Source organism: Candoia aspera, chromosome 1 (genome assembly GCF_035149785.1).
Source record: "Candoia aspera isolate rCanAsp1 chromosome 1, rCanAsp1.hap2, whole genome shotgun sequence".
NCBI classification, from domain to species: domain Eukaryota; kingdom Metazoa; phylum Chordata; class Lepidosauria; order Squamata; family Boidae; genus Candoia; species Candoia aspera.
Genome location: NC_086153.1, coordinates 331,490,984 through 331,516,858, shown reverse-complemented (window position 1 = coordinate 331,516,858; position 25,875 = coordinate 331,490,984). Strand labels below are relative to the sequence as shown.

Sequence of the window (25,875 nt, the reverse complement as noted above, 5' to 3'; positions counted from 1 at the left end):
CATGGAAGGGAGCTCTAAAGATTTGGACCAACCAGGTCAAATGCTGCCTTGCATTCCTACCACTCCAGCTGTACTGGAAGAGTCTCTTGAGCCATCCTTGAACAACACAATCCCCTGGTTCTAAGGAGAAAATTTTCAAACATGGCAGCGTACAGGAGTGTCATGAGCACTGATGGTGAGCAGGAGGGGGCCCCTGTCCAGGGGGGAAAACGCATGCGTAGTACTGAGGAATTAAGCAGCCATTCAAAGAGACACAGATCAGACCCGCCTTAACCTTTGGGGTTTATCTGTCTGGGTTTTTCCCACGCTTCTTCAGTTTGTTAGGATTCTGTCTTATGTAGCAGTAATAAACACTAGAGACCTACTCCTCGTCTCAGTGTGGTTCCTGGCTGTTAGGACAAGTAGGGTCGTCTCCTGCGCCAGTGCTATGCCGTTGGTCAGAATCCAGCATGCTTTCATAGTTATTCTCTGCTCCTCTTACCTGAACTTTGAGACGACACCTGGGAACTTGGGAGCTCCTCAGTGGTCAATCTGGTCTTTCTTCTCTGCTCTTGGAGTTCCAGTTCTCTTTGCAAAGCATCCTGGATCTCCTGGTCAATCAGGGCGGATGTCCGGGGCCGCCAGGTCTTCACAGTATAAAGCTCATCCCGTGGAGCTGCTTTCTGAGGCTTATGCTCCTTTTCCTGAAGGCTTGGAGGTCTCTGACCTTCAGGAAAAGAGAACTGTAATTTCTGAACCGGAATGGCAAAATGTTGCTTCTTTAGCACGAACTTGTCTCTTGGAGCTTTCAAATCCTGGCTACAGGAAGACCTTCGGCTAGGAAAATCCATCTTTGGGGTAGAAGCAGCGCAGCACGGTTTTAAGGATAGTTCATTTCCTGGGGTTTTCTTGCCAACAGCTGGAACTGAAGAGGGCTGATGGATCTCAGTGCTCCAGTTCACATTCTGGCTTACAATTCTTTCTCTGTCCTCTCTGTGTGGGACAGTGTTGCAGCAGACTGGTGCAGGGTCTCCATTCAGGGGCTCCAGCAGCTCACCCAGTTCCTTTTGTTTGCACAGAGAAGGCAATGGAGCCTCTTCCTCCTCCCGCTCAAAAATTTTCCGACGTTCTGCAAGCTCTTGGCGAAGTCCTCGGTCATACGTTCCCGGCAACCTCCCTTCCTTTTGCAGGTCCTCCTCACGCTTGGCTTCCTGCTCAATCTCCCTCTGGACATAAAAGGAAATGCGAGGTTTATCTTTCCCTTTCCTGGAGGAAGCTGGAGAAGAGACTGGGGACAAGAGGAGAGGCTTGGATCGGATCTCCACCAGATCATCTCTGTTAGCGGTTCGCTGGATGCCCCTCTCTTTCCAAAGGTTCTCCTCCCTCTCCATGGCCAATCTGATTTCCCGCTCAATGGGGGTCTCATTCCTAACTTCTGGCTCTTTTGCAGGACCTTGGCCTCTGGCCAGAGGATTTCCTAATTCCTTCTTGGATGTCCTTCCATTAACATTCCCCGTGCTCAAATCAGGGAGTGTTTCCCTCAAGCCAGAAGGCATTTTTTCTCCAGAAATGAAACTAGTCCCTGAATAAGAATCGGCTTCTCTTTGTGGGAGAATGAGAAGATCTTCCCCCTTTGAAGATCCTCTCAATTGTCTCTGACTGTACTCATCTGAATCCTTATCCTTCCTTGGCATTTCAGGATCCTGAGGTTCTTTACTCCCATAAACATGGCTTGTTGCCTTCAGTTCCCTCACAGAAGGAACTTGTTTCTTGGGTTCCAACAGCATCTTTGGATTAGTCTTTTCCAGCACAAGGAACTGTTGTCGAGCAGCGGCAAAACTGATCTGTTCTGTATCTATGTTCTCAGGATTGACATGGGTGCTTGCCCAGTCTGGGGAAGGGTTGTCAAAACAAAGAGCAAAGCTAGTGGAGAAGTTCCTTTTGGGCTCTGTTGTAACCTTGCCAATAGAGAGTGTGTTAATGGCTTCCAGCTCATTCATGGAGCTCCATTTTTCTGCCACTGTATTGCTTTTTTTCACAACTTGGCTCCTGATGATCTCCTGCCGTTCGTCTTCTAGTTGTTTGGTTATCTCTGGTGAGACATCCTTGGAGGGAATCTTATATTGCAACTCCTCATCATTGTCTTCATAGAGCCTGGAAGGTTTCTTCTTCTCCCCTTTGTAAGACCGGATGTCATAGAGTGAGCCAGATTTGACTACTTCCAACTTGGATTCTCTGTCTGGGGGTGGCGTCCAGAGATCTGCCCTTCCATTTATGGATTTGCCCATCCACTGGGATTGATCTTCTGTGGGATCTAACATTCTCCATCCATTTTCAACCTTCAAATCAGGGTGAACCAAATCAAGAAACTCATCATCTTTGTCCTCAAGTCCAATTTCTTGTTGTAAGACCACTTGTTGACCACTCTGCTCATGCTGACCTTCATAACTGAGCTCTGTGTTCTGAGGGGAATTGAGGAGAATGTCTCTGGTGTTGGACTCCATTTTTGGAAGAGAGATATTTTGGATGTCTTGAGTTCGTGGGAGATGTTCCTTGGTGACAGGGATCTCTTGGGTCATCCAGTTTTCTTGAGAAATGTTTGCATCAACAACTGGGCTTTGTAGATTCTGAAGGACAAGAGAGGACATTTAGATAAATTACATGCCTTAACATATAATACATAAAACAAAGTAGTCTTAAGACATTGGATTGAAATTGGGGAGACTCAAATTCAGGTCCTCATTAGACATGGAACTCTCTGGGTGATTTTGGGTGATTTCTCTCTCATTCCAAGCTACCTCATGGGATTGTGTGGCAGGGATATGTTCCCTGACTTCTTGGAGCCATAGGTTTCCCTTGACGTAAAGTCCAGTCGTGTCCGACTCTAGGGGGCGGTGCTCATCTCCGTTTCTAAGCCTTAGAGCCGGCGTTGTCCCTAGGGACACTTCCGGGTCATGTGGCCAGCATGACTCACGGAACGCCGTTAGTCTTGGAGCCATGGTGGTATATAAATCTTGCTGCTGATAATACAAACATTTAAACAGGCAGAGATACAAGGATACATCTCCAACTCCCTGTCAAGACAATATTGTGTATTCTGGTGAAAGCAGCTGTTTCAGGATATAAGACTTAGGGTGGATCCTTCACACTAGAAATTCATGAGTCCTTTAGTGCAGGGTAGAGAATTTATGGGTATCTACATGCTTCTGAGCTACAATTTCCTCCAGCCCTAGCTGGCATGGCCAATCCTGTAACATGCAATTCAGCCACAACTGGATGTGTTTCAAGTCCATGTCATGTCATTTCATCCCCTGAATGGGCTATCGTTTCAGATCCTTTTACTTCCAGGGATCACACCTGTGTCTACCACCTGATTCCCATTCCACCTACACCTTTCTCCTTGCGCACACATCATTATTTGCTCCTCCAGAGATCCTTCACAAAACTCATACTGTCCATTCGTGATCCCTGGAAGGAAGATCTGCCTGCCTGCCTGCCAGCATTCTGGGGTAGATGGAGTTGCTCTGACAACAGAGAAACCAATTCTCCATTCCTTACTAGCCAAGATGTCAATGAAGATTCTCAGTCATCCAGGTAGAATTGTCTGTAGGTTGAGTCATGGCAACTGGATTTCTTTTTTTTTTTTTTGGTAGAAACGTTTCATTGCTTCTCCAAGCAGCTTCTTCAGTCTTTTCTACCAAAAAGAAAGAAATCCAGTTGCCGTGACTCAACCTACAGACTTACTAGCCAAGCTACTCAGCTAACTGGGCAAGGAAATGAGGCAGGGTATCCAAGGGTTCTTTGGCACAGGATTATTATTTATGTATTTATTAACTTTTTAGACCACATGATTCTCAGAGGTTTTTTAAAAAAGAAAATGTCTACAGTATAATAGTCTAATAATAATATAATCATAAATCAGCACTTATTAACTTAGAACCAGAGCAACATATAAACACTTCTTTTGATGCTTCCATAATTGGTTCCAAAGTCCCTCCAGAAGAATTCCTTCTTTACCTGCTACTGGAAAGCCAGTAAGGAAGGCGTGTCTAGCCTGCAGGGGAAAGCTAGTTCACAAAAGCCAACCCATGATTTCACCGGAGATGCTTGGGCTTTCCTTTGGTTTATTAAGGAATCCTCACATTAAGTTTCCGAAAGCCCGTCTTGTTGCTCTGCTTCAAAGGGTTTAGACCAGTTCATCAGAACGAAATCGTTCTCCATGGGGTAGAGGAGGAAGGCAAATCTAAGAAGAGTTTTATGGCTACCTAGCATCTCTAATGCCACCTTGGCTGGCCAGAAAATGAACAAATGGCCTTTTGTGATTCTTCACCTTCTGATTGACCAGCAAAAGTGGAAGGACCACAGATCTCTTCAAATGGAAGGGAAACGCAGGGGATCCCAAATGTGGTGGTGCCATGAGCCCCTACAACAGGAAACGGTTTTATGTGAATAAAGTTAATGGATTCATTAGAGTTGGGCAAAAAATAAACGTGCCACTTACTTTTAATACTTGATACCTGTATAACCCAGGGACCCTCAGACTCTGCAACATTGTTGTGGGCTTGTGCAGGCAAGCTGGGGCAAAATTTTGACAGGGCCCCTACATTACCTGCACAAGCTTGGCCAGGTTCCAAAGAAAAGAAGTTGCAATTTGTCACCCCTTGCTCTAACATGCGCTGCAGTTCTTTCTTTACATGTGCTCATTCGTTATGGGGGTAAAGAGGTGGCTGCCACTGAAACTGGGACCTAAGATGATGACTCTTTTGTGAAGTCCTTGGTGCTCTCTGAGCTTGGTGGTTTGCTTGCAGACGTTTCATTACCTGACTAGGTACCATCATCAGTGCTGGTGAGTGTGGGGTTGGCTCCCTGTTTTTAAACTGTAGCTTGCCCTGCCAGTGTTGGTAGGTTTCTCCTTGGTAGTTCCTTGATTTGGGTATTGTTTCTGCTTGATTGTGTGAATTCCTGCTTAACTGGATGTAAGCTGCTGGAGAAGCTGTGTTCTGGCCTTTTTGTTTCCTTCTTAGCTTTTTAACCGACTCTCTTGAATGGTGCATAAATGTGGTTTATCGGCTGCTTTGTTGAGCTATTTTCCATCCAGATGTGCAGTTTATTGGAGGTTTGTATCTGACACTGGTGGGCTGGGCATGCTTGCATAGGCATTCATGCAGAAAGAACAGTTGTTCCTCGGTGGAGGTTTGCCTACATGCAAATTTCTCCCATTTGCATGCTTTCTGAAGCGTTGATGCCCATACGTGGTTCCAGTAGAAGAGAATATATATAGCTCAGGGTTGAACTGTGGAGTCCTTGGTGACTATTTGGTGATTGAATAAGCCTGATGACTATTTTGGACCAAATTCTGCAAAGCTTTAAATGTAAGACACCAATATCCCAGAATTCGTGGCCCAGCCAAGCTGGCTACCCTATGATGAAAGATGAGTAACTATTACCCTCTACTGGAAGAAACAGGAGTTTCAAGTTATGTTGGATGGGTGAAAGCAAAAAACCCCTTTATTTTTACACAATCCTTGATCAGCAGAACCCAAGCTTATTTTTAAAGATTGTGTAGCCAAAATAGAGTCTTTTGCCATCCTGACACAGTGTTAGTTTTACAAGTGTGAGGGACAAAGCAACCAAAAGTGTGGGTCATAAACTGTTTCACAAGAAAACAGTACACTTTAACCCAAAGGTCATACAACATTCAGTTAAACTCCATCCCTCATCCTTCAACCTAGGGTACTCAGCAGTTGGGTAAAAGGTACCAGCAACAGACAATTTCAGCAGAAAGAAATCTGTCACTTTCATTTTTCATTCCTTTAGAAAAAAAAGGAATTATGGATTGAAGGGTTTGGAAAACGGGGCTTAAACTAATGAAACGAGTATCAATATTGATGAATGTAAAATACATACACATCTTTTTTTGTGCTTTTGAATCAGTCTTGACTCCTGGTGAGCACCTGGACAGGTCCCTTCAGTGTTCTTAGCCACATTTTTCAGAAGACGCTTGTCATTGCTTGCTTCTCCTTAGGGCTGAGAAAGAGTGACCAGCCCAAGGTCATCCACCTGTCTTGATGCCCAGGGTAGGACCAGAACTCAGATTCTCTGCTTCTAGTCCGCCACCTTCACCTGTACACCAAACTGGATCTTGGGCTGAGAGAGAGTGACTGGCCTAAGGTCACCCAGCTGGCTTCATGCCTAAGACAGGACTAGAACTCACAGTCTCCCAGTTTCTGGCCCAGTGCCTTTAACCACTACACCAGACTGGCTTTTATGATGAATGTAAAGCTTTGCATTAGGAAGAGTTATTTACAAATATGCTTACAAATGCAGGACAGGTGACACATGCCTTCTAGCAACAGCTATGAAAAGGAGTCAAGAGTTTTTGTGGGCCCTGTGCAAAACACAAGGCAGCCATACAATGAAGCTGCTAAAAACATAAATCCAGTTGTAGACAGCCCTGACTGAAGCACATGAGAATTTTGAAGCGCAATGTTACCGTTCTATTCTGCACTAGTCAGATCTCAGCTTGAGGACAATTCTGGGTACCCTTGTTTAAGAAACAGTTTGACAATCTGGCTGTATCCAGAGGAGGGTGACAGTGATGGGGAAGGAGGTGGAGATTAAGTTCTGTGAGTCGAAGTTGAACATGGGGATGTGCTCAGGCTGAAGAAGAAACAGGGATGAGCCAATATGATACCCATCATCATAAATAAGAAGGATCCAGATCAGTGTTTCTCAGCCTTGAAGATGTGTGGACTTCAACTCCCAGAATTCTCACTGGCTGGCTGGGGAATTCTGGCAGTTGAAGTCCACACATCTTCAAGTTGCCAAGGTCGAGAAACACTGGTTTAGATGATAGAATGGATTTGTTTTCAATTGCTCCAGGCGAGGGGGAGGAAACTGAATCAGTGAGCGTGAATTTCAACAACAACATCAAACTAATTTTAAGAAACAGCTACCTTATGAAACCAGCTATTCAAAACTGGGATACCCTCAAACGGTACAGATTTTCCTTCTTTAGAGATATACAAACAGAAAGGCTGGAACAGCAAGTTTCCTGCACTGACGAAGGGTTAGATGTTGTTTTTTGAAGGTCCCTTTCAATAATATGATTTAGTAGCAATTTCCCCCCCTCCAGTTCAAATTATGTAATTTGGATCTGTGCTATGCTGTTTCTCCCTTCTGATGTTCAAGTTGTACATTTGTAAATAAACTCCAAAATATGCAAAATAAACAAATCACCCTACCATTTTCTGGGAGTCCTCCTTCCAAAGGAAACCAAACCCAGATAGGTTCCCTCTGAGGAGCATTTCGGGACCCACAGCAGTGAGGAGCAGGTAATTCTGGTTTTAGAAACGGGATCAAGTTCCTTTGCAAGGAAGGAGAAATTAGGCCAAGAAAGAAGAAGAAACAGCCAAGCTCTAAGCTGAAGGGCTGTCAGATTTCAACTTCTTTCACTTTTTCATTTTTGTAATCTTACATTTCATTCTGTTCCTGCAGCAGTTTGAGAGTTTAAAAATTTTTTTTGCAAGTATACTTGCAGATATTTTTGTACCCATGTCTCCTAATGTGCTGAATGTTTTATGCAGCCTTTTCACAAGTGAGCAATTTCCCCAGTGTTTTTCTACCTTACTTCCATTAACACAGTGCTTTTCAACATCGGCCACTTGAAGATGTGTGGACTTCAACTCCCAGGATTCCCCAGCTAGCACATTTGCTGAGGAATTCAGGGAGTTGAAGTCCACACATCTTAAAGTTACCAAGGTTGAGAAACACTGCTTTATATTGTTCTTATCTTAGAAAAGAACTACGTTGCAAAACTCAGATGGCTATAAATTCCTGCCCTGCCCTGAAAATAAAATGGTGAACCAAGAATTTCCCTTCCATTCCCATTCCAAGTGTAATTCAGGTTGATTTTGGAAACCTTAACACAACTCAGAGACAAACCTGGATGTCTCAGAGTAGCACTGAGATCAGCAAAGTGGTGCCAGAGGTACTGAGGGCCGTTCTTGAGCTCATTCTTGGCACCTGCCAGGCTTCCTGACTCCCCTAACTTAAAGGGGATATTCTTTTAATTAAAAAAAAGAGCTTCTTGAGCCTCCAGTATAATTTTTTGTTTCCAAGATTGCCTCTGGAGGCTTCCTAAGAAAGAGATGCTCAGGATTAAATATGATGTGTCAGTGCAGTCCACCGCTTCACATGGAAGTGTGTCTACTTGCCCCTTGCTTAGAAAATAATTTAGAAAGGATTGGGGGATTTGTCATCCAGTTTATTTGAGGTCATTTCTATGCTACTGAATACTGTAAAGTCAGAACTGAACTCCTCGGTCTGACCTTGTGACTGGCAGAATGTGGAAGTAGCCAGTGAATAACCATAGAAAACATGTTTGTGTGTAATAACAACAGGGCAAATCAAGCACTTGGTACTGACAGAACTGGAATAGACTAGATCAGTTTCTCAACCTTGGCAACTTGAAGCTGTGTGGACTTCAACTCCCAGAATTCCCCAGCCAGCCTTGCTGGCTGGGGAATTCTGGGAGTTGAAGTCCACACAGCTTCAAGTTGCCAAGGTTGAGAAACGCTGGCCTAGATAAAATAGCACTGCTACTGCCACACCCGCCCACCCACCACGGACAGCATCACTAACCATGGTACTTTGCAGAAACAACCATGGAACTGTAACTCCTACTGGTTCTGGAGATACTGATGGATCAGGGCATCAGTTGTAATGGTCATCCAAACATATGCAACCCACTGTCACACCCACAACCTGCTAGGAGGTGGCTAGACATGAAACCCAACCCCATCCCATTCTTTATACATTACCTGCTGATGACCGAAGGTGAGGCCTGCTGTATGAACAATCCCGTGGTGACAGTGGAGGGGTGACCAGTTTAACTGTGGGGTGGGGAGGGGGGAATTTGGTAACCTTGCCCAGAAGAGATATTTCGGCTGCTTGCTGCCCTGCTAAGCCGGTTGGTTTGTTCAGGCTTCAGGCCAGCCTCTTTCCCTTGCCCCCCAGGGAGCAGAGAGATGTTGCAGGCACCGCGAGGTGGAAGAACAAAGCTCAACAGAGTGCCATTATCTGAATCACAGGTTCTCTCCCCAGGAGAACAAGCTGTCCTTGTTTAATTCTCACCTCGCAGTGGGAATCGCATCTATTGTGCACTCCCAGGTGTTTGGTATCTAATGCAGAAAGCTGCCTTGTTTATTTCTCTTCCCCAAACGCTCAGCTACTAGACTTCCATGCTAAAGGAATGACTTGGGAATCTGCACAGTGTAGGGAAACTGAATGATGTGTGAAGTATGGATGGTTTAACCCAGTTTTTTTTTAACAAGCTGCAGTGGCTGGGTTCAGATGTGCTAAACCAGTGTTTCTCAACCATGGCAACTTTAAGATGGGTGGACTTCGATTCCCAGAATTCCCCAGCCAGAAACACTGTGCTTAATAATAAACCAAGGGGAAAGGATGAGACGCTTGGACAATTTTAGAGGGCAAGCTTTTAAGGGATGGAGATTAAAGAGTGGATTGAATCAAGCGGAGGTTTAACATGCCTATTTTTGCTTGATATTTTCACCTCCTAACACTCCAGCTGAAAGATACACCATCAAATTCTGGTGAGGGTCCAGAGGTAATAGAAGATGGGCTGATGAGCTGCAGGTGGTCTGAAAGTTGCCCACCCCACTCCAGTCATAAGCTTAAGACTAGATAAACCACATTACATTACATCTTAGCCCAGATACGAGATATGAAGCCAGTGATTTTACCATGTCTGATGAAAATAAAAAGAAACATTTTTGAGCAGCCAAGCTTTGTAAGGACCCACTTGTCATGGTGTCAGTCAGCCTGTATCTGTAGGTATGGGCAAGGGTGGGAGAACCCTGCTTGCATTTATGCCCCCTTCCTCTGGGCTTTGCAGAAACATCTGGTTGGCACAAGGGTGTGAGCTCTTTTGATTTAAGCCAGATGAACCCTATTTTTTGTCTGTCTGCAACTAACAATTATGGCAGATGTGTAACAGGGGAAAGAACTGTTGCCTTCATGCCCCTGACTGTGGGCTTCCTGAAAATATCTGTCCCACTGTTATGTTAATCAAGGTTCTGGACTAGATGGACCTAACATGGTTTGAGTTAGCTGGTACTTCTTATAAGGTTTTACAGTGCTCCAATATGCTAATGCAGCTAAGAGACAAACACCGGTTGGAGAACCTGGGGCTCAGATATTGCTGAATTATAATTACTTTATTTTTTATTTATTTAATTTTTTTTATCCTCCTTTACTATTTTTATAAATAACTCAAGGCAGCAAACATACCTAATACTCCCTCCTCCTATTATCCCCACAACAACAACCCTGTGAGGCAAGTTGGGCTGAGAGAAAGTGACTGGCCCAAGGTCACCTAGCCTAAGGTGAGACTAGAACTCACAGACTCCTGGTTTCTAGCCCAGCACCTTAACCGCTAGACCAAACTGGCTCTCATAGCAGGCTCAGATATATTGTATCATAAATGGTGAGGGATGCTGGGAATTGTAGTTCAGCTGCATCAGAAGGGCAACAGGTTTGCCACACAAAGCGGTTTGTCACCATGTTAAGTGATCTGGAAGGCTGTCTTAGCACTCTCTTCCCTGCATTCTCCCCACGTATTTTTGCTAATAATTATTCCACTCCTTGTTTGTTGTTGGCTGCTGTGGTGTTTAAATCCCTTAAAAAAAAAAGCTACAAAACCAAACAAAATAAAATTCTCATTTCACTTGCAGAAAAGGGGTACTAAAAATGGCTCCACTGTCTGTTTTATCCTTGTTTTATGCCTAATTTTATTTTATTTTTTTGTTAGATGACAAAACGAGATATTGACACACTTCCTTACTTATGATGCCAGGGCCTTGCCACCTCCCAAATGCCAATATATTAAAAATGTTCTTTGAATTAATTGCCTGGGAGTTAATTCTGCTTCACCATAGGTGAGTATGCAAGCAGCTATTTCTTGGCTTTTCGGAGAGGGGAAAGGTTCTGTTCTAAACCCTCCTCCCCGCAAGGTAAAGCTGAAGTAGCAACTCAGGAATTCCAGTCCACACCCTCAGCCGGTCTCCACTGTCCCCAAGTATTTTTTTTTCCTTTTGCCAAATTCTTCAAGTTGTACTCATTCCACCAGCAGTTTGCTCAGTCCTCCCGGTCTGACCTTTGGCCATACCCAAGATAGATGTTTATGACCTCTCTGAAGCTTATCATGCTGAGGATTCAAAAGTCCACCCAAAGAGAGTTTTTGCCATTGCAGAAATGCCAGCTGGGTGTTTGCTTATAGTTGGCATCAATGTAAAATATGCCTCCCCCCCTTTTTTTTTTGCTCAGGCAACTGTTTGCATTTGGAGAGTGCGGTTGCTGAGAAAATTCGGGACAAACACAGGATCCGACAGTTGGGACTTGGTAGCAATGAACTGAGAGCTTGCTAGAAGCCCCCCACCCCGCCTCACCCTGGCCTCCTTTTTCCACAATAGATATTTCCTTCATTCCTCACTGTCCAGGTATGAGATGTAATAAAAAAATTGAGAAGACCCCTGTAAATCATTGGCTCTGTGGCTGACAAGTTAATCTCCTAAATCAGGTTAAAAGGAATCCTGGCGCTTTCATGTTTTAAACTACACTTCCCATGCTTGCTTATCATTGTCTTTCAGAGTCCCCTTTTTGGGAGAGATGGGCGGTGATAGAAATTTGAAGAATAAATAAATAATAAATTAATTAATTGTCTGTGCAAATGGGAACTATAATCCAGAAATTTAAAGAGCTCCAAACTGGCTAAACCTCTTGTCCAACATCCCCTTTTTCAGTATGTCTTCTTAATGCCTCTGAGAAGGTCAAATGGACCATCCTCCCCTGATCTTTGACCCCAGCCACTGGTCTTCAAAGCTATTTTGCCTCTGAGTTTAGAGGCTCCACCCTTGGGGGAAAACCGGATCAGAGGGCATTTTATATCAGGAAAACAGAATGGAGCAGCCAGGTTGATCTCTCCCCAAGAATGTATCCCCAGCGGGTAAGAATAAAAGATTCTGCCTTTTCATATTCAGTTTCCACTGAATTAGCATAAGAACAACAAAGACTATCCTGCTGGATCATCCAAAGAAAGCTACTTATCTCTTTCATGGAACACATCAGCAATTCATTCAGAGTCCTGGCCTAAATAGTTTGAGAATTGCTGCTAACTTTTTAAAGGTCAACACAGCTTGTATTATTGAGCATGATGGCAAAGTGGACCTTCCATGTTCAGGGGCAGTCTATCTTTGAAAACCAGCTGCTGAGGAAATAAATGGGAAGACCCATTGCCTTCCTGCCTTGTTGGCAGAACCAAACATGTTGGCCAGTCACAGCCTTCTGGGCATCTTGGAAAGGAAACTGGGCTCGATGGACCCACTTTGGCCATCAGCAGCTCCCATTTGGTGTGGCTAACAATGGTACCTCCATGTTCAGAAGCAATACATCTCAATATTCTATCTTTACATGACACATATGAAATACGTTTCCATAAAAAGGTAAGAAGCTGAATTGTTTTAAAAGCAGACTGAAGATCATTCTATTAAGGGCTTAGTCATGATGGCCATGTATTACCTCCAGATTCAGAGGCAGTCTATCTCTGAATTACAGAAGCTGGGGTGAAGAACTCTTGCCTCCAAATCCTACTTGTGAGCTTCCCAGAGACTGCAGGGTTAGTCCCTGTTGGAAAAAGGATGCTGGGATAGATAGTTTGGGGCATCTTGATTTAACCCAGCAGAAATTTTCATATAAGTCTTGTTAGTTTCTCTCCTACTTTGCTTGCTTTTTAACTTTCCTTCTAGCATTTCACTTAGGAATTAAGACATCAACTCGCATAAAGCTCTAGAGAAGGACAACGCTTGCTCTCTCTTGTTCTAAAGTGGAATAATGGATTTAAGTTACAGCAGGGGTATCTGCAGGGTGCAGTCAAAAAAGTCAACATTCTTTGTTTTTTAATGTGCAACACACATAACAGTTGTACATTTCAATGCCCACAGAGGTGGTGGGCTCCCTCTCATTGGATGTGTTCAGGCAGGGGCTAGACTAGTGTTTTTTCAAACTTGGTAACTTTAAGATGTGTGGACTTCAACTTCCAGAATTCTCCAGCCAGCATGGGCTGGGCTAGACAGCCATCTCTCCGGAGTACTTGGCTTTGGATGCCTGAACTAAGCAAAGGTTGGATTCTGGGACCTAAATGGCCCTTTCTAACTCTGTGATTCTGATTCTAGAGTAGTTCATATATCGTCCAGTTTTTCCTGTGCCTTATGGAGTATTTGATTCCAGAAAGTCAAATAAAAGGAGGTCCCAAGATTTTAGGAATCCAAATTATCTACCTGCTATGAGGGATACGCAAATTTCTAGTTCCCCTCATTATCCTAGTCTTCATTAATATATTTAAATATCGCATTAACATTTCCCCAAACTCACAGATTCTTATATGCAATCCTGTATGATAGTCACATGTTAAAACCAAGTTCTATATTTTAATGTCTTCTTGTTTGTCGTTTTTCGTAAATATGTACATTCACTTATATTACATCATCATCATCATTAGTGAAATGCACTGTAGAATTTGGAGAACTGTGAATTTCAGATAATATCTAAATGTCAGCTGGTGTATGAGTTTGGAAGGGAAATTAGGCAAGTCTGCACTCAAACCCATTCTGAACCAGCTCCTCTCTCACGCCTGGCTGATCCCACATTCTAGGTTTGTTTGGGGACCTGATTCTGGAATCAGGAGCCATGTGCAAAATTTGGCTGGGAACCATATCTTTCCACTCTTAGTTCCTCCGTACAATCCCAATTCAGAGCAAACCTGTCCAAGTCCCCGAGGACTCACCTGCACAGGATCCCAGAGACCCATTTCGGAGTTTGCCCAGGCAGCGTCCAAAACCATGCCTAGCACAGGCAGAACCAAACATATTGGCCAGTCACAGCCTTCTGAGCGCTGACCAGCATTTCCCAACTTGAATGTCTTTCTACTCTGGAGGCCTGCGCGGGGGCATCTGGTCAGAGAGGTATTTGCAAGCCGAGCTGCGTTGGCAGTTTTGAACTAGAGTAGGGATGGGAGGGGCAGAGGCACTACAAGTCTGTGGGCTGTGTCACACTGATAAGCTTTCTCCACCAGGATCTCACCCTCGCACACACACGCACACACATCGGTGAAGGAATTCCTAGAATTTGAAATAGCAGAGATGCAATTAATTTCAGGCCAAATGAGTCCTCCCCTTTCCCACCTGCCACAGAAAGCATTCTTGCTGATTCTTCAAGGAGGAGAGTCAACACTGGGAAAATCACAAAGAAGAAAATTTGCCAAGCCTCCTGCTGCCCCACCACCCTAAATTCCTAATCTGAATCTGTGGTAAGGTAGATATTAATCGTCTGAGGTCAGTTTAGGGTTGCATTTGTTCAGAAATTATCCCAATCAAAAAGAAAGAACCACTTTTGTAAAGCTAGAGAACCATCTGGCAGGATTCTGTATGAAAATCAAAGGTAAGAATTGGTTCGTTTTAATCCTGCCCAATTCCAGAAGCGACATGTTTTCTCAAAGCACTGTGCAAAGTCCTCTCCGTTTCATAAGACTTTCGTGGGGACTTAATTAACCCTTCCTGATTTTGAAACCTCTCTACAGTTCTTGTGGCTTCTGCTCTGTTTTTGGATTTGTTTTTGTTGGTTTTTGGTGCTTTTAGTTGTAGGTTGACCTGCTCTTTAACCATGGTCTATCAGGAGACTGTTGTTTCAAGAAGTCCAGAGAACAGACTTTGTAAAAATCATTTGAAAAACGATGTGTGCCCTTCTAGCATCTGTGCTGATGAATTTCTGCCAGACTCATTTGGCACTGAAACACCCTCCAGTGTATTTTAGGGTGGCTGAACTAATTGCTATACCTTTGACTTGGGGTTTTAAGAGATTAGTCAAATGATGGAGCTCATCATATCTCAGTTCCTAGATCACGGAAGTAAGACAGACAGAGCAATCAAACTCTATGGTATACCAGGTTGACTCTATGGTATACCAGTCCTGCTCCATATTTACCCTGGCAAGGCTGTGAACATCTGGAGGGGAGTCATACATCCACTTATTATCCTCTGAGGGGTGTGTGTGTGTGTATGTGTGTGTATACATATACATATATATATATACATACATACACACACACATAAACAGTGTGTGTGTGTGTGTGTGTGTGTGTGTGTGTGTATCTGTCCCACTGCAACAGACATGGGGCAAACTGGATGAACTTCTTGTTGCATTCAGCCTCTGTCCCTTCATTTGTCCTCTCCCAAAGGCCCCCAAGGGTCTTTTTAATTTTAATTTTTATCCTGCCTTTATTTTATTTACAAATAACTCAAGGCGGCAAACATACCTAATACTCCTTCTTCTTCCTATTTTCTCCACAACAACAACCCTGTGAGGTGAGTTGGGCTGAGAGAGAGCAACTAGCCCAGGGTCACCCAGCCAGCTTTCATGCCTAAGGCGGGACTAGAACTCTCTTACTATACCTGATTGGCTCTTGGGCTGAGAATGACTGGCCCAAGGTCACTCAGCTGGCTTTCACACCTCAGGTGGGACTAGAACTCCCAGGCTCCTGGTTTCTAACCCAGCACCTTAACCACTAGACCAAAGAGGCAAAGACATGCTTGAGTCGAGCTCAGTTCCACTGGCTTGACAGTTAGGGAAGTCTTCCCAGTCTAGATTAGAGCCTGGATTTCTTGGGTGGTTCCTGACCTGAGAACCAACCAGGCCATCTCTGCTTAGCTTCCAAGATCAGCTAAGGTCAACAAGATTCCTACACAGATAAAATTTGGTGGCAAGTTGCCTGCAGAAGCACAGTTTCTGGACAAGTTTTGAAATAAAAACAAAGAAAGAAAAAGCAATGGAAGTCTTCTTAACAAAATCTTCCCTCTTAAAATGTTAACCTTGCCAGTTAATCTTGGGACATTGTCTCCTTGGCCACCAAATTCCAACCCAATAGAATAGAGAAGTTACATAAAAGGGCTTAGGACATTGTCTGTGTGTCTGTCCATTAGCATGATATGATTTCTCCCTGAAAACCAAACAGAACAGAACCAAATTTGCTGGGTGTGGGGAGAAGCACCAGAAGAAAGATTGAGTACAGAAAGGGGCCATATCAGGCAGGGGGCCACAGAGAAAAAAATTCCCCCAAATCCCCACAATATATCCTATGGGAGAGGCAGTTGGGCATCCACAGGGAATGTTCCTGGCTGCTCCTAAGACCGCTTCCCTCCCAGTTACATGATCCAGAGTGGAGGTACATAGCCTGCCTTGCACTTCCCAGTGCATGTGTGCCACACACACCTATGCACAGATACATCACGAGGGGAGAGCAGAAATACACCAACACAACACATTATTTCAATGCACAAAAGAAATACAGATGCTTCCTATGTCTCCAGCTGATAAAGGGTTTATAAATATTCCAGAATATTCCATGCTCCACTTATTTTCTCTACCTTGTATTAAAAGAGTGCCCCTTAACCACTGAAAAGCTGCACACCTCTGTAATGCAAAAGGACGCAAATCTGACCTCAGAAATAGCAAATCTGAAAAAATATTGGAGACCACTTCAGTTGTCTGGGCATTCTATCACTGATCTCAAGATGGTCATTCCCTTTTTATAGTAATTTTATTAAAAATTACAATTAAAAAGATTAAAAAACTAATACAAACTAAAAGAATAAAAAGAAAAAATAGTGCAGAAAAGAAAAAAACAGAAAAATGGAAAAGAAAGAAAAAAATAATATTGTAAAGAAAAAGAAAAGGAATATAGAAAGAAATGACTTCCCCCTTCCTCACAACGTATAAACAATTTTAGTGACTTATCACCTTCTCTTAAAATACAACAAATTATTTCTTCTTCCCACATCCCATCTCTTATCTCTAAACAAATCCTTAAAGCCTTTTCATTCAGTCCTGATCAGCAAAAGTCCATTAAGGGGTTACCAGAGATAACAACGTATCTATTTTAACTGTGATCAAATAAACCAACTTTATATTCCTTCCTTTTACTTTTAACAATCTTGATCTTTAGTCCCTTCAAGTAATGTCCTAGAACTTGATTTCTTTTCATTTTTTCTTTGTCCCTTCTCACAAAATTCTTCAAAGCTTTAACAAGTCTCTTTTGTAAATCCAATATAGGAAAGTTATCCAGGTCACTCTTTTGGTTTGTTATTTGTATATCCCTTTTAATTATTAAGACATCAGCCAGTTTCATTTGGATGTCCAGTGTAGCATCTTTTTCCATATCATTCTTGTAGCCTGTTACTTTTAAATCCACTTTCAGATCCGTCTCAGTCTTGTCTGGTAAAATTTGTTCCTCTTCCATAACATCTTTTAAACACAGTCTATCTATAGAGGCAGACACTCTTAAAATTAACTTCTGGGTCCATTGTTCAAAAATAGCCTTCAATATGTCCAACGTTAAAATATTTTGCTCCATTCTGTAATAGTAAGTCAAATTTAAGTGTTCTTCTTCTTTAATTGTAATCTTTAGTTCCTTTTGGTTTCCTCTAGTGCTCACCTTCTAAGTCTCATCCTATCGTGTTTTTTTAAAGAGAGTTCAAAACAAAAGCATTTTCCCGTGGGAAGGATTTTTATAAGTAATTCCAAAATCTTATTTCAAATCCATCTGGACCCTTAGTCCATTTGTAATTTTCCAGAATCAAAGTTCTAATCGCCCTTCTGTTGTTTATTCCAAAACAATTTTTTTAAAGCCCTTAAACTTGTATTTAAAACTTCTTTTAACTCACCCGGTGCTGTAAAACTTGTCAATCCAAAGATTCCTAATAGCTGAAAAGCAGTTAACAAGCAATATCCAAAAGTGGTTAGAAAAGGAAGTATGTGAACCCAGGGTGCTTTTGAAGGTGCCCGCTGTAGTTTGGGCAAAAAGATGGCTACTGCCTCATCTCTCAGAGCTGTAAACCTGTCTGAGACTGCTCCGTCTCCCCATGAGGAGCAACCGTGTGGAGCACTTGTGGGCAATCTCAAGTCCTCTCCTTCTCCAAAGAGGAATTATGAAGAGCCGGTCTACTCATCAGCTCTTAATTCTGTCGTGGTCATCAGCTCCGCTCAATTAGCCATTTATTCCCTGGAAGTCCCGCAAGATGGTCATTCTTGAGCAACAGAATGACAAAAACCAAATATACCATGAAATGTTTTTAATTTAAAAAACACCACAAATGCTGCTGTGGCAATGCCAAGATACACTGAGTAAATGGAGCAATGCAAGCTTTTGTAATGTCTGTGGTATGCAACATTCAGATCTGAAGTTGCTGTCTCCCAGTCCTCTCACACACTTACTGCAGGATGCACTGGGGAAAGGCAACGTAGCAAGAAAGAGAGGGGGAGAAGCCATTAGCAGAATGAAGCTCGGGAGAAGAGGGAGCAACTGGCCCTGCCATCATCCCTTCCTTCAGCACCTCTTTGAGGCATCCACTTCCATCTGCCTAATGGGAGAACTGGACTTGGTTTCTCCCTTTACATTCAGAAGCCTCATTCTTAGAGCCCACAGTAATTCACTGCAGGCTCGAGGAGGTCCAGATCCAGGAAAGAATAGGTGTGTGTCAGCATAGTTCCCAGAATATTTCTTTATGGCAGAGGAAAACTTGTCAGGTGCCAGCTGGTGATCCTGTAAATCTCATCTTAATGGCACATTCGAGATGAAGTCCACAGCTTTCGATAACAACATGACGCACACCCTTGAGATGGTTGCATTTTTATGACCCAATAGAAACTAGATTGTTTCATTTTTTGTATTCCAACAATTCTTGAAGGACTTTTAAAAATTCCCACAGGACGAGGCCTCACCACCTTGCTGCAGAAAATTTATTTTCTGCTTTGCTCCAGAATTTTTGCAGGATGGTAATCCAGCCTGTCCCCAACTTCTTGTCCTCCAGATGTGTTGGACATGATCCCAGCCAAAAGATGCATCACATGTAGCCCAATATATTTGTAGACCCTCAGGTTGAATTAACCATAGAAACTGGGTTGCTAGGATCTCCCTGCGAGATCCAAAGAGCGTTCTTTGACTCCTGATAAACCAAATTAGCCAACCCTGAACTGTGTTGAACAAAAACAACCATTTTGCACTAACTAATGCAAGCTAAGTGGATATAAGATTCATTTCTCAGGACTGGGCTGCAAATAACCAGATGATCATTAGATGGCGTCAAAGAAATACAGCATATTCTAACTTTAGGTAAACGTAAATCGGTAATTTCATGAGCATGCCTATGTCATTTTCATGGTAGCAATATGGAAGTAGTATGCCGCTGTCATTTATTCATTCCTTCATTCATTTATATGTGTTGGCCGCCCAACTCCAGTGGACTCTGGATGCTTTCTCAATTACTCAGAGTAGCCTACAGTCCTGGGATGTCCTAGTGGTTTCTGGTCTAAGTGCTAACCAGGGCTGATCTTGGTTAGCTTTCAAGATCAGCCAAGGTCCGTTAGAAGTTGCTAGCTAACTCGGTTTAGAGAACTGAAGCGCAATAAAGCACAACTCAACGTGGTTGTGGTTGACTGCCACATACTACTAAGACCCAAATGAATACCTAAACTCAAATGGCTTGAAAGCTCTTCCCATCCCACTAGCCTGAGGGTTGAAGGCACAGAGTTGGCTCTTGACCAACTGATGGTTGAAGGTGTAGGGCGTTGCTCTCCCCACCTCCCCAGCAGCTTCTGCCACCTCTCTCTTTGTTTTTGTTTACATAGTTTGAACCCAGTGCATTGAAGCTTGCTTATTTAGATCCCACCTTTCCTCCAGGAGTTTAAGCATTCCCTCTTCCAGTTTTATCCCCATGATGGAGTAGGTTAAAGAGAGAAGATGCTAGTTTGGCCTAGTGGTTAAGGTGCTGGGCTAGAAACCAGGAGTCTGTGAGTTCTAGTCCTGCCGTAGGCATGAAAGCTGGCTGGGTGACCTTGGGCCAGTCCCTCTCTCTCAGCCCAACTCACCTCACAGGGTTGTCGTTGTGGGGATAATAGGAGGAGGAAGGAGTATTAGGTACATTCACTGCCTTGAGCTATTTACAAAAATAATAAAGGCGGGATAGTAAGTAAGTAAATAAATGGCCCAAAGTTTCTATACCAGAGTTTCTCAACCTTAGCAATATTAAGATATGTGGACTTCAACTCCAGAATTCCCCTGGCTGGGGAATCCTGGGATTCTGGGAGTTGAAGTCCACATATCTTAAACTTCTCAAGGTTGAGAAACACTGCTCTATACTGATACAACAAATTAACCCATTTTCTCAGTTCATACAATATACACTGAACCATACCCTGGCCAGGTTTTCATAATACACAAACACAGTTTAATGTGTGAATGCAGCTGCCAGATTCTTTAACAGATTTGGGGATGAGTGTTTTGTGAACACAGCCACACAACTCCCAAAGCTGAAGATAGATTTCAGATGAGGTCTCCCTGTCTCAGGGCAACCTGCTAAGAGATGCACCACCTAGTTCTTATGATGGTGTTGCTCGCTCACACTCTGTCACACACACACACACACACACACACACTTAAAGTGCAGTATCTACCTTCAGCAACCAAAGTAGGGACATTTATTGACAAGTTTGCCAACACTCTGGTCTGATCAGATTTTGGGTGGCGAATAACAAAGCATGAATAACAATCATAACAGGGGCAGCCATAGTGGCCCCAAAAGGCAATGCATTTAGTTTACAACATTTGACACCATGCCCTGCCCCCCACAGACTGGAAGAGATGCTCCCAGAGATAGCATTTTCAAAGTGTAGGGGCCCAAACTGCTTGCTTCTTCCCAGAGATGATGACCCTCAACAAGCCCTCACAAGATGTTCAGGCCAGACAGGCCATTTCATTTCTGGCAAGGCATTTGCCTGATGTGACCCAGGTCTGTGCCATATGGAGCTTTACCAAAAAGTAACCACAGAAGTGATGTGGAGTCACAGGAGGTTAACTTAAGAAAGAGGTTTCTGTGGCTAGAGCTAAGCCCTTTGACTGTATAGAACTGACTAAAATGTGGCACATACGATGGTTACTGGGTGGGCCAAAACATCTGGTTATTCTTTGGAGGAACCTTTACAGTGAACAAGAAGCTACTGTGAGAGCTGAGTTTGGGGAGGTAGAATGATTTAGAATACAGAACAGAACTGCACTAGGATGTGCCTGTTAAACTTGCAGACAATATATTATAATATACTGGAAGGCATGGCAGCTGGCATTAAAATGCAGGCTGAAATGTTAGCCGTTTCAGATATGAAGATACCACTCTGTGTTTCTTTTATCCGTTCAATCGTGTTCGATTCTCAGAGACTGCCTGGACAAGTCCATGCAGTTTTCTTGGCAAGGTTTTTCAGAAGTGGTTTGCCATTGCCTCCTTCCTCGGGCTGACAGAGAGTGACTGACCCAAGGTCACCCAGCTGGCTTTGTGCCTAAGGCAGGACTAGAACTCAGAGTCTCCTGGTTTCCAGCCCGGTGCCTTAACCACTAGACCAAACTGGCTCTCGTTACTGTGTTAGCTGAAAGTAAATGAAACATGAAAGACAAGTGAAAAATGGGAAGTGAAAAATCTGAGTTATTTCTGAATATTAAGAAGTCAAAGGCAATGTCAACCAAAATATTTAGTGCACTTACTTTTCTTTTTGCAGAGAAGAGGGTTAAGAATAGATGATGACAAAGATATGTTGAAGTTGAGGAAATAAAGAGGAAATTAATCCTAAGGAGGAAGACAATAACAAAAATAGACAAGATTGTAAAGGAGAAGGATATTTCTATGGCAACAAAGATCATCATCAGAATAATTAAAGCAGTGTCTTTCCAAGAGAAAGGATGGTTACAAAAGCTGGACATGGAGAAAGAACAAGAGAAAGAGAGTAGACGCCTTTGAATTATGAGTCCAAAGAGGGTTCCTAAAACTACCACTGGTGCCTTTGAATTGTGAGGCTGAAGAAAATGAATGAAAACAGTGTGAATGTCAAGAAGAACAAATTGGTCAGTGCTAAATGAAGTAAAACCAAACTGCTCTCTGCAAGCTCAGAGAAGGAAGCTAATGCTTAAATATTTTGGACCATAAAGTGAGGGGGAAAGTTGCTGGAGAAGAACCTGAAGTTTGGAGAAATCAAAGGCAATCAGAAGAACGTTTGGCAGAAGATAAGGTGGGTGGATACCATCCATAACCCAGTGCTTCTCAACCTTGGCAACTTTCAGATCTGTAGACTTCAACTCCCAGAATTCCTCAGCCAGCAAAGACTCAAAGAAACAGTTACTAACAGACAATACTAGCAAAATGATGTCCATTGGGTCATGGAGAATTGGAAGCATGGGTGTCCTTGGGGTAGTGGTCAAAAAAGTCAAGATGTCATGACACACGTAAACAAGAGTGGGGTTTTGATCGCATGGTTGTGGCCACCATCTTGACTGTTTTGACACCACCACCCCCACAGATACTCCTGGTTAGAAGCAACTGAACAACAACTAAGAGTACTGTGGATTACAAGAAGAACTGACCATCAGAAAATTGATGACTCCCTTGATTCAGGGATCAGCAAGTGACTTTTTAGACCCACACCTCAACAATGCATGAAGACCACTCAGTGTCATCAGAAAAGCTTGCACGGGATTCAGGGCACTACAGGGGGGAAAATGCCACTTTTATTTGGATGGCAATCTGTGCTCAGTGATTAAACAAGTCACTGGTTCAAAGTGACTTTCCGGGCTTATTGTGAGAATAAAATGGGATGTGTGCTTATATAATCTGCCCACAGCTCCTCCTAGGTAGATGGGAAGGCTATAAACAAGGGCAGAGTTCAGCAGCAGGGATCAGGTTGGGATAAAAGACCTGCAGGTTTAAAATCATGCCTTTGTGCTTCTGCCTGACTAGTGGAGAAAAACAAGGTACTAGACTATTTTCAGTTGCATCAGAGAAACTTTTAGATATTTTGATTTGTTCATGGTAAGAGAAGTCTATCAGGTGGCTGAAGTAGAACCTGCATGTCTTGAGGCGGTCTATCTTGAACAATCCCTGCTAGTGGACAAGAGTGTGAGAGTGCTGTTCCCCAAAATAGGAGAGAGGATGCCATCTCCCTGAATCTCTACCTTCACACCTGCCGCCAGATCCAGGTGGGATCATCTCACAGATTGATGTTGTAAGCACCCTAGGAGGCTGTGGTGACGTCTCACCACACCTAGTCCTTCAACGGTTACTTAAAACTCACATTACTATTTAACACTCTCCTGTAGAGAATTCTGGATGAGGGACAGCAATTCATTATTCAGCCTGGCTCTGACATACAAAAAAATCAAAGCCAGCAATAGCAGGAAGAGTCTACCTCACAGGGTTCTTGGGAAGTTGAGAGGGGACAGGCAGCACGGGCAGTCTTATACATCAGGAGGGCACAGTTTTTTTCAGAGTGGACTGCCTTTGGTCGCTGAACAGCATCCCCCAACGTGGGCATGGCCAGGACCAAGGAATGGATCGTACCCACAATGATGCAGACTAACCCACATCTAAACCTGGTCAAAATTAAATGAAGTTAATTAAATATAGTATATGTTTAGAGAGGCAAGATTTTCAAGCAACATCCATATATACAGTAGCTTTCTTAGCAACACCACCCGATCTCTTCCATAAATGTAATGGTTTCCTTTGATGCCATTCAAATTTCAAATTGGTGGCAACCTTTAGATGAGACCTGGTGGTAGCCACACTTCGACCTTCATTCTCTTACCTGCAATGTGGACCCCAGAGTTGTACAGAAGACCTGCCATGGTGGAGTGTATTTAAAGAGCGACGCCCTTGAACCAGCCTGCTTGAATTGGGGATGGAAGACGGAAGAAGGAGGGGGCTCCAGCCCGGCCCCTGGGTACTGGGGACAAGAAAGGCTCCCATTTCTTGAATCCCACATGCTCTTGAGTGCCACACGCAGCCAGCATCCGCTGAGATTCAAAGTCAAACTGAGGAGTTGGAGGAAAAGGAAAGTGAATGAGCACACACCCCGTTCAGGTAAACTCCCTGTCCCGTGGCCACTCCTTGACAGATGCCGCTTTGCGTTGTCTCCTCCCTGTAAGAGAGAGGCTGGAAGGAGGAAATGGGATGAGAAAAGAAACAGATGAATGTGGGCCAAAAGGAATCAGGGCAAAGCAAACAGTGTCTCCTTTCAAACCTGTTGCATCGGAGAGGAGGAAGATTTTTCTTAAGAAAAAGGAGAATTGACAGGAAGTTCATGCCCAGAGCACAGTCTTTTTTCTCTGGCAGCAAAGTTTACCCAGGGTAACTTACCAACTTTTTAAAATCACACTTTTAAAAAAATGGAGATAGAAACCAGAATAAAAATACATAATGTCCAAACAAATGTTAAGTTCTAAGTTGCATAACAGAAACAGAATGAAAGAACTTACATCATTGTGCATAGAATATGATTGTAATTAAAATATTAAAAAGCCTTGAGAAAAACAGTGTCTTGGCCTGCCCCCCTGAAAGATGATAACCGAGGCATCTGGCGTTGCCTGAATGTAGAGGGATTCTGAGGTCTAAAGGAGAAAGAGGACAGACCCTTCAATATGACACAGTGCCCACAACATGGTTGATTTCAAGGATAATCTGATTTGGGCAGGATGATATAAGAACAGACATTCTTTCAGATTTTGGCGTCCAATACCATTAAGGGATTTCTACAGCTCTTAATGGCTTGGGATCCAACTATGTGAAGGAATGCCTCTTCCTGGGTCTTCCACCAGTGAAAGAATACTAGCACCCAATTTATGATGGTAGCATTAAAATCTTTATCTTGAATTGGGTGCTAGCAGAGGAACTAGGGACCAAATTGCCAATATCCGCTGGATAATGGAAAAAGCCAGGGAGTTTCAGAAAAACATCTATTTCTGCTTTATTGACTATTCTAAAGCCTTGGACTGTGTGGACCATAACAAATTGTGGCAAGTTCTTAGCAGTATGGGGATACCAAGTCATCTTGTCTGCCTCCTGAGGAATCTGTATAACGACCAAGTAGCAACAGTAAGAACAGACCACGGAACAACGGACTGGTTTAAGATTGGGAAAGGAATACGGCAGGGCTGTATCCTCTCACCCTACCTATTCAACTTGTACGCAGAACACATCATGCAACATGCTGGGCTTGAGGAATCCAAGGCTGGAGTTAAAATCGCTGGAAGAAACATTAACAATCTCAGATATGCAGATGATACCACTTTGATGGCTGAAAGCGAAGAGGAACTGAGGAGCCTTATGATGAAGGTGAAAGAAGAAAGTGCAAAAGCTGGCTTGCAGCTAAACCTCAAAAAAAAACAAGATTATGGCAACCAGCTTGATTGATAACTGGCAAATAGAGGGAGAAAATGTAGAAGCAGTGAAAGACTTTGTATTCCTAGGTGCAAAGATTACTGCAGATGCTGACTGCAGTCAGGAAATCAGAAGACGCTTAATCCTTGGGAGAAGAGCAATGACAAATCTCAGTAAAATAGTCCAGAGCAGAGACATCACACTGACAACAAAGGCCCGCATAGTTAAAGCAATGGTGTTCCCTGTAGTAACATATGGCTGCGAGAGCTGGACCATAAGGAAGGCTGAGAGAAGGAAGATCGATGCTTTGGAACTGTGGTGTTGGAGGAAAATTCTGAGAGTGCCTTGGACTGCAAGAAGATCAAACCAGTCCATCCTCCAGGAAATAAAGCCAGACTGCTCACTTGAGGGAATGATATTAAAGGCCAAACTGAAATACTTTGGCCACATAATGAGAAGACAGGACAGCCTGGAGAAGATGCTGATGCTAGGGAGAGTGGAGGGCAAAAGGAAGAGGGGCCGACCAAGGGCAAGGTGGATGGATGATATTCTAGAAGTGACAGACTCGTCCCTG

General features: G+C 43.4%; 1 protein-coding gene across 2 annotated transcripts in view; it reads right to left on the bottom strand.

Annotated features, from left to right (window-relative positions):
* Window positions 1-23,979, bottom strand: part of MISP (mitotic spindle positioning) — a 30,090-nt gene extending 6,111 nt beyond the window's left edge. Inside the window, exons 1-2 of one of the 2 annotated variants that reach the window (XM_063290699.1) lie at window positions 23,731-23,979; window positions 482-2,606 (exon numbers count right to left, since the gene is read on the bottom strand). In XM_063290699.1, the coding sequence (XP_063146769.1) occupies window positions 482-2,606; window positions 23,731-23,907 (2,302 nt within the window). In that variant the 5' untranslated portion in view covers window positions 23,908-23,979. Of the gene's footprint in view, window positions 1-481; window positions 2,607-13,840; window positions 14,026-23,730 lie in introns of those variants that run through there. The other variant, XM_063290700.1, reaches the window with a different exon arrangement.
* Window positions 23,980-25,875: the final 1,896 nt, after the last annotated feature.